Source organism: Chanos chanos, chromosome 11, assembly GCF_902362185.1.
Source record: "Chanos chanos chromosome 11, fChaCha1.1, whole genome shotgun sequence".
Classification (NCBI taxonomy): domain Eukaryota; kingdom Metazoa; phylum Chordata; class Actinopteri; order Gonorynchiformes; family Chanidae; genus Chanos; species Chanos chanos.
The window spans coordinates 16,237,711-16,250,396 of record NC_044505.1 but is presented as its reverse complement, the minus strand read 5'-3'; the positions used below and the strand labels follow the sequence as shown (position 1 = coordinate 16,250,396).

General features: G+C 41.0%; 1 protein-coding gene across 1 annotated transcript; it reads left to right on the top strand.

The window, feature by feature from the left end:
- The first annotated feature begins 3,883 nt into the window (after positions 1-3,883).
- saraf (store-operated calcium entry-associated regulatory factor) lies at positions 3,884-8,128 on the top strand. The gene is made up of 6 exons (XM_030788014.1): positions 3,884-4,087; positions 4,380-4,558; positions 5,388-5,856; positions 6,565-6,721; positions 7,005-7,102; positions 7,310-8,128. Exons 1-6 carry the CDS (start codon positions 4,015-4,017, stop codon positions 7,333-7,335), a joined length of 1,002 nt encoding a protein of 333 aa, XP_030643874.1. The 5' UTR covers positions 3,884-4,014; the 3' UTR covers positions 7,336-8,128.
- The last annotated feature ends 4,558 nt before the right edge of the window (positions 8,129-12,686 follow it).

Here is a 12,686-nt window from a genome sequence, read left to right as displayed (position 1 = left end):
GCTTTAATAATAGGCATCATCTTCAAATAGACATTTATTTTTTTAAATATTCTTTTTTTCGTTCTTATTTAAAAAAACAACTGTAAGAGATATAATGGTACAATATATGAGAGCAATGCATTATAATTACAATGAATTATGAAAAACACATTATTTAGTTAGTCGAATGCTTTTGTTGTATTGTTTTAGTTTCTAATAGCCTACATCACCGACCGAGAAATGCTGTTAAATTGTTAATTCCTTGAATTCTGCATGATACAAATTGAAAAGTTGGAACGTGGAAAACTGTGTGTAGGGTATATACAAGCAACTGCCATAATGCATAGATAGATTATAGATAGATAATCAGTGATGTAATATCAGTCGGCTCTGTCGTGCGAAATAGTACTGTTACATGCTCCATAAGGTAAGGTTGAGGTTAAACGTCCAGGGCAGTTCATCGGAGCCTCATTTGTTCTGTTTCACACAGCGATACTGTAACCGTGTGTTTGACCTCCAGCTCGGCTCTTTAGCCGGGGTCACGCCTAAGTTTGGAATGAACAAGGCCCTTAAGCCTCGTCAAGCATTAAGCAATCACTCACATTGTAGCCGTCTCCAGAGAAACCGCGAGCGAAGCTCAATACCCTTGGACGGCTTTTTTTTTTTTTTTTTTTTTTTATCATCTCATCTTTCAGTGACAGATGGACGTCAACAAATTGCATCTTGACACACGCAACGTAGCCGCAAACGTTAGTATGTTCCACAACGAGGAGGAAGCCGAGGTCGTTGCATGAGTAAATATGAGCTACTGTAATCCCGCGGGTATGGAGTGATAGATTAATGCAACTTTGTCAAGACAAGATTAGGTCTGTAAGTGCTAAGGCTCCGGGGTGGCTTTAAATAGACGCTAAACATCGTGTGTGAGGTAGCGGTTATGGTTGATGGTCTGAACATGATCTCTGACGGCACTGAGGACATATGAGCTTAGCTATTGACTAATTCCTCCACCAATCAAGCGCACGGTTTTCCAGGAATCGGGGGCATGGGCTACTTTTATGGACATTGCTGTTTTATGCAGTACAGATTGTATAAACGCGTTTGACCTTAATTTAACTCAGCTTTCCAGGGCTTTCTCACAGCATAAAATTTAAAAGTGTACGACATTTTATCTAAAACTCATAAAATGTACTTTTGTAAGTGAAATTTTGGTTAAAAAAACCTCCAAAAGGATTCAGTAACTGGTGTCACGGATGGATGAGATGCTCTGAGCATGTGTGAATTTAACTCGAGAGCCCTCGAGTTAAATTCCGCTGTTCCCTCGTCCCTGTCGAGAATATGCAAAAGAGAAGTGGTAACAGTCTTTAAAAATGACCGGGTTTGAACAAAAGTCAAGTCGTTGTCAAGTTGTTTCTGTGAAAGAGGGGTTAATAACATCCTTTATTGAATATCTGGGCAGAATAAAGGCAACCTGCAGGCGGTTAAGTGTAAAGACCAACGCTAAACGCGAAGCTGGACCTCACCCTGAAAGTCTATTTCGGTCTGAAACACAGTTCAAAATGTGTCCTTGACTCCAGTCATTGTGACAGGCTTGGGTGCAAACAGGGTGATGTGAACAGTTTTCCCACAATCCACACAACACCCCCCCCCCCCCTCCCTCTACAGTAATCTGGACAATACACGAGAGTGCATGAAGTTGAGCTCTGTCCAGGATTTAAATTTATGTATGGGATAAAAGATTGTAATGTCACCTTCATGTCAGTTACATGCAAGGTGCCTGCAGAGATGATTGCTTTTGAAGTTTTTTGAGGCTTTCAATTTAGTTTTGTACTGTGCAGTGCACTGTGCGCAGTATATAGATCACACACACACACACACATGCGCACACACACACACATGCACACAGAAACACACATTTTAATGGCAGATGGAGTATTTACTTTCTCTGCTGTCATTCCTGTGTGTGTGTGTGTGTGTGTGTATGTAATCACAAAGGAGCTTCCTGGCTCTGTCCGGGTGAGATGCTAAGATCCCTAATCCTCCATGATCACTCTCCCGCAGCTAAGCATATGGAGCAAGCACAATACCAAACCCGCTCGCTCAGAGAGCAAGAACAATCCACCATGTATCGTATGTTTGGCCCGACACTCTGTTAAATCAAGCTGCCCTACACTTCATTATCCCACTTCCAATCCCATGGACCCCCCCCCCCCCCCCCCCCGCCCAAGGTTTTGTGTTTTATTACAGAGAATTCTGTGACTGGCATCGTGAATTAAAGTACAAAAAAAAAAAAATTAAGTGGGAGGTGGAACCAATCAGCAGAGCTCTGCAAATGAAAATGCAAATGTGAGAGAAGATATCTCAGCATGCAATACACTTTCAGCCCTGCTCTTTTGCTTTTAAGGAGAGAGGGGCAGTGATATGTATGTATGTATGTATGTATGTATTTATGTATGTGTGTGTGTGTGTGTGTGTGTGTGACTCAACCTGAAGATGAGATTTAATCCTATTTTAATCAGGAGTTGGATTACGGGGAAGCACTGACTCTAAACCTTGTCAGATTACTTGCATGCTCAAAGCGAGGTGTGGTTGTATAATCAAGTGCGCTTGAGGTGATATAGTGATGGCATGTCCCTTTGGAGGAAAGAGCATTTTCTTTTGGACTTACCTGTGACTCACATGAGCAGATGTGATGTGTGTACCTGTGTGATACAAACATTATTCCAAGGATTTAAAAAAAAAATAATAATAAAAAAAAAATATATATATATATATGTATATATATATGTGTGTGTGTGTGTGTGTGTGTGTGTATATATATATATATATATATATATATATTTTTTTTTTTTTTTTTTTAAGCTATTATAAGATTTTAGTTTGGAAAAAAAAAGTTTCTGGACATGTGAAGTCCCACACAAACAAACAAACTGACAAACATTGCATAAAATCAAAGGCACGCTTTCACCTAATATACTTTATAAACCATATAAAACATTGGCAATATATATATATATATATATAGAGAGAGAGAGAGAGAGAGAGAGAGAGAGAGAGAGATAGATAGATAGATAGATAGATAGATAGATAGATAGATAGATAGATAGATATAGCGAATTTTTTATCTTGCAAACATCGCTCTGAATGAGTTAAAATGTGAAATGTCATTAAAGTGTCAGAAACGAGCAAAACATGTTAGCTTGTAAAGTTGATCTGTCAGTTCAGATGTGGTGATGGAGGTAAATCAAACACCGTTACACAAGGTGTATTGCGGTTTGTGACAAAGTTAACTAGGCCTACACTTTAACACGAAATGACACGTCACAGTCACAGGTCAAAACTGTTCAGCAAAGCCATAGGTAGGCATTTAGTATTGTGTTACATCGCCATGTAGTGGCGCGAAAATACATTACAGTTGTTGGAATGAACGCTCATTCACCCTCTGCAGAGGTTCGCAACCTTTTTTCCAGCTGCACTCCCTTCAGTCGAAACAACGCCACGGACGTTTCTATCATAATCTTACGAACCCCCCAAAGTAATGCCACGAACCCCCAGGTCTACCGAATGCTAACACCCCTCTCTCTAACTACGCAAATATAGGTTCATCTTTTAAATACATGTTACTTGCGGGATGTTCTGCACCTAAGAAGACCGTTATCTATAGGCCTGTAATACTCATGAAGTCTGTTGTTAAATGTACTTAATTTCAAATTCAGGGACAAATATTGTGACTAATCTTCACTTTTGTTAGCTACGCTGATGTTTTCCTGATTTTGAGTTCCATCACTTTGCAGGTTTGTCCAAATCCTTTGCTACATACTATTCCAACTCGCTAGGTGGCAGTACGATGCAAAACCACAGTACGTCAAACAAGGAAAAGGCAGCGAGGACGTTTGTTTCAGTTTACTTGCATCAGACCTCGCTCATCTCGTATGTTGGGTGCGAAGAGTTATTAAACAATTTGGGAAGGAATTCGAGAGCTGGAGATATTTTTATGTATCATAGACATTCGCAAAATTGTGTTGCAGGTTATATATCATGGGTGTAAGATTTGTACTTCTGGTTTTGCTGAACTTCCTATTTGTGGTCACTATCAACTGCTGGAACGACGGTAAGTATGAATTTTGTAGTTTGACAACGAAACGAAATGTTCAGCGATATATGCAACAATTCAGCAATGAAGTCACAGCGATGACATTTTAATGCCTCGCAATTATTTTATAATTTGTAAATTTATTTTTCGCGAAGGACGACGAACAATAACAAAAGTTCCATGACGTCATGTCGGTCGACCAATTGTCAAATATTCGTGGTAGCGACCGATGTTAGCCTATAAGTGCGAACATATTCATAATCGACAACTTTTGCTCAGTAACATTGCATTGTTTGCTTGTTGATTGCAGGTGCCGTGTTGCTAAGGGATGTCCAGGTTTTAACTTTGTACAAAGGCAAATACACTACGGCGAGACGGACAAACCCCGTCCCCCAACTACAGTGCGTCGGAGGATCAGCGGGGTGCTCTGCTTTCTTCCCGGAGGTGGTTCAGTGTCAGAATAAAGGGTGGGATGGAATTGACGCTCAGGTAGGGTAAACTATTATATCCAAAAAATAATCTTCGATTGCGCCTCATCTGTATTTATTCGTGCATGTTCCACGAAGGGTTATTATCGTGTCCTAAGACTAAAACTAAGACGATAACTAATGGTTTTCATAAACTGAAATGACATTTTCATAAACTGAAATGAAATAATTTACCCGAGGAAAATGTAAAAATGAAAACTAAACGAAAAAATAATGACTGCTAAAAAACTAACAAAAATAATATAAGAAAAGACGAACAATAATTGTCGTTGTTCTTTCAAGACGGCAGACGTTGTATGCATTCAAAGCGGCGGGTGTCACACTCCCAAAATTTTGTGTAGCTATAGCCGACAACCATAACATGGTGATATAGCGTGTCAGGGCCTACACTCGCTAACTAATGGAAGTAGGCCTTATTATCAATTGAAGAGGCCAGATATGTCAGGGAGGAAACGTGCGAGTCCTGTATGGGACTGTTTCGAATTTAATTGTGAAAGCGGTACGAGCAAATGCATGGTAAATTCAGGTAACAGCATCTGTGGCGTAGAAATCAAAGGGAAAAATCCCACAAATCTTAAAGTTTACTTTCAAAGTTACCATCGACAGGAATACACATTATTCATGGAAAAATAAGTAGCGAGACAGGGCGTGAGTGACGAACTTATCGTCATGTTCATGCCTTTTATGTGTATTACAGAATAAGAACAAACCCTGTGATCTCAGTTGTTCTTATTTCAAAAGCCAACGCTAAGAAATTTATGTCAGAACAATATTTCATTTCTAATCAGCGCCAGTAGTTAGATGTTTAACGAAGTCTTTTTTTCCTGCAGTGGGAATGTAAGGCAGACATGGATAACGCGTACAGGTTTGGCCGAGTGGAGGTGAGCTGCGAGGGCTATAATCATCCGAATGACCCTTACATCTTGAAGGGCTCGTGCGGTCTGGAATACACACTGGAGCTGACCGCGGAGGGCCGGCAACAGAATTCCTACGGTTCCCGCCATTCTACCGGCTTCTCCGACTTCGCTTCCAGTTTCGCGTCCGGCTTCTTTTCCAACAACAGACACGGTTCTCAGAGTTACGGTCAGACGTACCAGAACGCCTCCGAAGAGGGTTTTGGAGGCCTCGTCGTAGTTGGGCTCTTCCTTTTGTTAGCCTATGGCGTCTATAAGATGTTTCTGTGCAACCCTACCCAAGGCCACCAGCGTTTCCCTGACAACGGGGACTCCAGCGGCTCCTGGCCCGGTGGCTACGGACACACGGGACCCCCTCCCCCTGGATTCAAACCTGACTTCACAGGTTAGGAAGCTCCACCCTCTCACACAGCCTCCAGGACAGATGAGTTGTCCTGCCATACATACAAAGATAAATGAATTTTTTATAGTTTTTATGTATCGAACAGAAGTGCTTGCAATCCAATTCAATGTGAAATAAGTTAGCTTGTACACATTTTAATAATATAGTGACATGATACATGTTGATACTGAATAACAAAATAGATATGCGGATAGACCGCATATGTCTGTGTCTTATATGAAATTACTGCCTAAATAGATGAATATTAAACTATTCATGATGAATTTGACATTTATGTTGCAATAAATGGATTTTGAAGAATAAGTAAATTGTTTATACAAACTACCACACTGATACTGGTACAAGTTTTAGCTCGAAACCTACAGACTCATCAAAATAATATTCAAAGACAATACTGCAAAAGGAGATTTGACTGAATGAATTAAAACTGTGCTGCCCCTGAGCCTCAAAGCCTGAAGCATCAGCTCTAACGCTCATTAAAACGTTTATTTATAATTCTTTTTACCGTGGGCTTTGCACATCCTCCTTTTTTCCGACGTTAGTTAGCATTAAATGCTAAGCTAAAAGAAAACAGAAGGCCAGTAGTGTTTTCTTTGCTGTAATCCTTGCCTAACCTTGTACCAACAGTCTTGAGTAAACATGTTAAAGGGGGGGGGGAAAGCATGTTCTAAAATAATATTGTCGTTACAGGCCAGTCCTCAGGATACCAAGAACCAAACAGCGGTTATGGCTTTCGGAATGAATATACCCACCCAGGGACCAACCGGCAAGGCTCCATGGGAGGGAATGGATTTTTTAGTGGAATGGGCATGGGTGGGCTTCTGGGATACTTATTTGGAAATCAGAGGTAAGTGATACTATGATATGGTATTCGGCACTGAGTGTGAGTTAATTAAAGATGTTCTGGAAGGATTTATGATGTTGACTATCTTGATTTGATATCCATCCATCTGTCCATAAACCTATCCATCCATCCACCCATCCATCCATCCATCCGTCCATCCATCCATCCATCCATCCATCCATCCGTCCATCCATCCATCCATCCATCCATCCATCCATCCACCCACCCATCCATCCATCCATCCATTCATTCGGCTGATCCTTGCTTTTGTTTGTTCTGGTATTAGACGCCAGCCAAGGATGGGGCACACAGGATTTCACCACACTCAGTCTAATCACAGGCCTAACGTGCCTCCAGCCAGCACAGGAACACGCACTGCCTCAGGCAAGTTCTCACTGTCCTGACCATCTTAAATATGGAACCTCATGGTGTCAGACTTAGACATGTGTTTTTAACGGGTGACTGGTAACGTCCAGACGGGAGATTTATCAGATGATTGGCTCCATCATAAAATTTAGCTTACTCCCCCCCCCCCCCCCCCCATCTAAAACGTGCATTGATTAAGTTCTTGATTCATGGTCCGTCTTGCAGGTTTTGGTGGAACTAAAAGAAGATAAAAGAAGACCAGTGCCGCTGCCCCAACATGTTTCAGTTGGGAAGGGTTGTGAATGGAATGTTTTGATAAGATGCTGTGCACCATGGGTGTTGTAGTCTTTTAAGTGCTTTAACCAATGCTGTTTTTACCTGTGGATCTTGTGTTCATAAACCTGCTGTTGTCTGCAGTGGAGGTTTTTTTTTCTTTTTCTTTTTAACATAAGAGTATATTCTTACCACACTTGGGGTTAGATTCAAGCAACCTAGATCTGCTGAACGGTCAAAAAAATGTCCATTTCAGAAGTTGTAATCACATAAACTACTATATAGCCTATTTTTGAGAGAAGAGAAGTAAGGCAGCAACGGTTCCAGAGTGAAGCTGTAACACAGATGACACTTCCTTTCATGATAGAAACTTCTGTGTTTCTTTGGTGCAGTGCAGTGATGTGCTTAGCTGACAGTTGACTTTCAGAATGTGAAGAGCTATGGCATCTTCTCAGCTCATTAAAACATGCACTGTCAAATTATTCTTTCTTGGTTTTGTTTTGTTTTTATGTGTGCGTGTGTGTTTTCTGTGTGTTTGTTTGCAGTTTTTTTTGTCCTAGTGTGTAACAGATGCAGTTTAACAGAGCTGAAAACTGTGATATAGTCTCACAGTTTGAGTCATAAACCCAAAAGTCACCACACATTCATTTGCAGTTTATAGGTTTGTTATAAGAAATGAAGAACAGCGGTGATGAAGAGACCAATGTGTATAATAATTAATGTGGACTGATTTTGGACTTTGTAAATAAAGAGACTCTGGACTTCCTACCATGTTTTGTTCTCTCTTTGCACTTTATTACGGAGTGTTGGAGCGCTGCTGCCACCTAGAGGAAGCTCTGTGTAAATACTGAGATTTTATTACACGGAGATGCTATGACACTGAAAATCAGCAGTTTACTGGAATTCAAACTCCATTCTTCACTAATGGGTCAGGTTTGACCCTGATACCATCTTTGTGCCAGCCATGAAAGGAGGTCCTCTGAAATCATCAAACAGGTCAATTTTTATTAATTTGTTTCAGAGCCAGATCGTTTCCATCCCTTTAAAGTTTACAGCAAACCCAGTGTCAAACAGCCTGATGATGATGCCTCCATCCCCAAAAAAAACGCGTCCAAACCCAATTGGACCTGTCAAAATGACAGTACCTGACTATCAAGACAAATAATTCTAACTGTCTTGGAAAGAGGAGTGGCAACGTCACCTTACTGTGCTCTGATAAGGTTTTGTCGTCTTATTGGTGGTTGGATGCTTATTTGACCGAATCGCGTCTTGAATTTTCCGTAACAGGGTAAATACAGCCTTAGATATGGGCCTGGTTTTTATTAAGGAGACTTGGCTTTCGGGAGTTGTAGTGATAGATATAGAGCCACTCTGGAGGGATGTAGAAACAGGAAACAATAAGTGAACAGGAAAAACCGGAAAGATCACCCTTATTCAAAAATAGGAATGCTCGTTGAGAACTATGGTTGTCCTGGAAAACAGTCGAGGTGTTAAGCATGAAGTCAGCTTGACTTGAGAGTGTGTGTGTGGAGAAAGCCATTTGTTTTTTTAATATTTAAAGAACTCGTTCTTCAGTTTTTTTGGGGATGCATGGATGCATTACCTGCAGTCATGGAAAACTTTAGAAAACTCACCTCTTGGCTTTACTCTAGCTCTTGCTGTGCTCTGTTCACTTTGACAAATCTGCAGCAGGTACGTTGGATATGTTGCTGAACGCTGAACATGTTGAATATGTATTGTAAATTGACGTCTAAACTTCTGTCTCGTACAGAATCGTTGTCAGTGTTCTCTGTTGAAAATTAGCAAGTTCAAGAGAAATATTTATCTACTTATTTATTCGTTTACTTATTTAGATACATTCATACATACACACATATACATACATACTTACATAGTTACATATACCCCTTTTCCACTGCCCCGGTGCCGGTGCCCGATCGAGCACCGGCACCCGAGCTTTTCCACTGACAAAATACTGGTGCCGGAGCCGAAAAGCTGGCACCGGCACGGCACCACAGAATTGCTGGTCCCAAAAGTTGGAACCGCTGACGTCAGAGGCTATGCAAATAAAAACCACGCGAGAACCAATCAGTTCAGCGTTTGATACGTGACGTTCTTTAGAGAGGCGGGAGTAACAAAAAACGTCTGACCAAGTAGCGGTAGGCTAAAGGATATTTGTAGCATGAAAATATGTATATGATTAAAAGATGCATGAGTAACAATTTGTGTCTACATCAATACGGGCTGTTGTTTACATGTTACATGAACGTAGTCGGACCCAGAGTGGTAGAAAAAGACACTCTCTCTCTCGGCTCTGGCTGGTGCAATTAAACCACTTCATGCAGACCTTCATTTAAACACTCGTTTTAACTTTTGAGCTAGGTGACAGACTTACTATTTTCATGAATTTTGCCCCCAGAGCGAAAAGTTCTGGGACAAAATTCGTGAGGTGTTTCGCTGTGTGGAAGCCTAGCGTAAAAGTAAATTTATAAAGAGCAAGCAATGCGTTCTGTCCGATATTATTTTTCCCCCACGGAAATTACCCAAACTTTCGCTATGTAGCGTTCGGTTCCCAAACCAGTGGAAATGCGGGCCGGTTCTCAAAAGGCACCAAGGCAGCACTGGCTCCGCACCGGCACGGGCACGGGCACCAGCACCGTCGTAGTGGAAAAGAGACAATAGATACACACACATAGAGAGGTGTGTGTATGCATAACATCTCTATGTATGTGTTTTGTTTCACTTTCAGTTTGACCCGTTTCAGTAATTATGGCTGAATGTCTGGCAAGAGTGCACTGTATACACGTGCATTGTTTCACTTTGTCATCAGATGCTTCTAAACCAGCTAGGGTCCAAGCTTGACCACAGCAAACCCATATGTAAGCCACACAATGTCACTAGGAGTACTTTCACCACAGGTTTAGCTATTCAATTAAATGAATAAAGGAAGGGAGGAGACTTGTGTACAAAAATTAAGTCACTTTAATAAATTACTATTCAAGTTGAAATATGGGCGCAGAGTTATGAAGTCACGATACATTTATTTATAATACAAAACACAACAGAGATGACAAAGAAACAAAAAAAGAAAGAAATTAATAAAGATTTATGGAATAAAATCATAAGGCGAGCTCCAACGGGTCAGCTGTGGCCAAAATCCCCCAGAGGAAAGACTGGGGATTACACTTGGAATATAACCTGCAATAAGGCAACCACATGGGCAATTCACTACACATTAAAGGAGAGCCAAACCTCTCTAGCAATTCACTACACACCAAACAGGAGCCGGGTCACAATGGCAGTTCACTACTCACCAAACAAGAGCCAAATGGCAAGGGTTATTCACTACACACCAAACAGGAGCCAAATCACAAAGGCTATTCACTACACATCAAAGGAGAGCCAAGCCTCTCTAGCAATTCACTACCCATCAAACAGGAGCCAAACTAGTCTAGGACCTATACACTCAACTCACAACACATATAAGAGGTGCAAAGGCCTAGCGTACTTCCCCCTGTAAGTTACCCCTCAGCCACAGCATAGACCCAAAAAAATAAGAAAAAGAAAAGAAAACCTCGCCAAAATACCAAACAAAATTGGAGGTGGTTTTGCAGGTTCATACTTTACTATGGCAACAAGCTAAACGCTAGCAAGCGCCTGGTAGTCTACTAGCCTATCATACATTTCCTAATGTGATATGAGTAGGCCTTGGCTAATTAGTGTGTATGGCAAAACCGCGGTGGTTACATCAACCGTCTGGAGAACAAAAATACGAACAAAAAGAAATGAAACACATAATCAGCTTCAAGCCCATTGAATGGAAGTTTAAAAGACAAGTATACATATATATAAATAACCAGACTACCTTAACTTCTGTAGTCTGCCCTGGTTGTCCGCTTAGGCAGGGCCGACGTGAGTGTCAGTCGACTAACGGCAGCAATAAATAACATTACACACTTAATCCATTAAATATACACAGTAGCCATAAATACATTTATAAATAAAGGATTTGTTAAATACACATTGTATAAATTACCTCCGTAAACTTCTCAGTGCCACATAAAAGTTACTAACGTGCTGTCCCCCCTCTGTTCCGACGTCGCCTCAAGGAAACTTTTGAAGACGCTACTTCTCCCACTGATGTTATAATCCAGTAGGCCACCAACCCCGTCTTAACTTGCTGTTTTATCACCGCCGGCACAGCTATAAACACAGATGCTTTTCGTTCGGCGTTTGCCGCATGAATGAGATTTAAAACAGAGGGAAGACCTAAACGCCGTGAGCTACCGGTGTCGCGTCATGTGATGTGACCGCCGTAGACCCACCTGACACACCTAACACATACTACTGTGAACACCTCCCCCGTCACACATATATTATGAGTTTTAAAAATAAATCTTAATTTCTACTATGTTTTGGGTGCATTATTCATTTTTATGATGATGCTTAGCTAACAGTTTACGTTCAGGACGTGAAGAATTTTTACTGAGTCGGCAAAGCGCCTTTAGGGTCCATACAGTTGTCATAACAATGTTCCAACGGTCACTAGATCACGTCAGGTAGTGAGTTTCACGTAATAATAAAGTAAGTACCGGTACTCTCATTATCACTCTTTTTGTTGTTGACGAGGTTTTCAAGTGCTACATAGGTGATTGTTTTTGCCTGAACATGTCAGATGTGAAGCTTTTCTCCCTTTCTAAGACCATTCGCACTCTTGACACCAGGAAATGATTTCAGCCCGTGTATTCTCTCTCCCAGCTTCCTGATAAACACACTTGTCAGGAACGGCAGGTTTTCAAAAGAGTGGAGTATAGAGTATGTTCCGCACGTAAGGAGTTGCCGTCTTAGTCTAAATGTTAGTGTTTTGTTTCAACTGAACAGGATGGCCGAGGATTTTTTCCACCAAAGTCCATATTTATTATACACGTAGGCCACCTTTGTTCGCGCATTTACGCGTAAACTTTGGAAATTATTCGCGACTTTTTTTTGACATGTTCGTGTCATTTCTAATCCTGGTGCTAATATTTGTGCCGTACAGCAATAGCTCGTCCTGTGGTAAGTTTGACGGAATTTGCAAGTAACTTGGCAAAAAACGACCAACGTTCTCATTAGAAATATGACTGGAGTTGGAGACTTAGGGTAACAATTAATTTTCTGCAACTGGTCTGCCGGATATCACTCCCCAATCTCTCAAAGGCGAAATCTTAAAAATAACTGGGATTGCATTTACTCACTTGGGGGAAGACAGACAACAAACTACAATCTTGATATTTTGAAAATATTTGGTGTGTCTACTGAGGTATTCAGACTTTTCATTTCACTGAGCAAG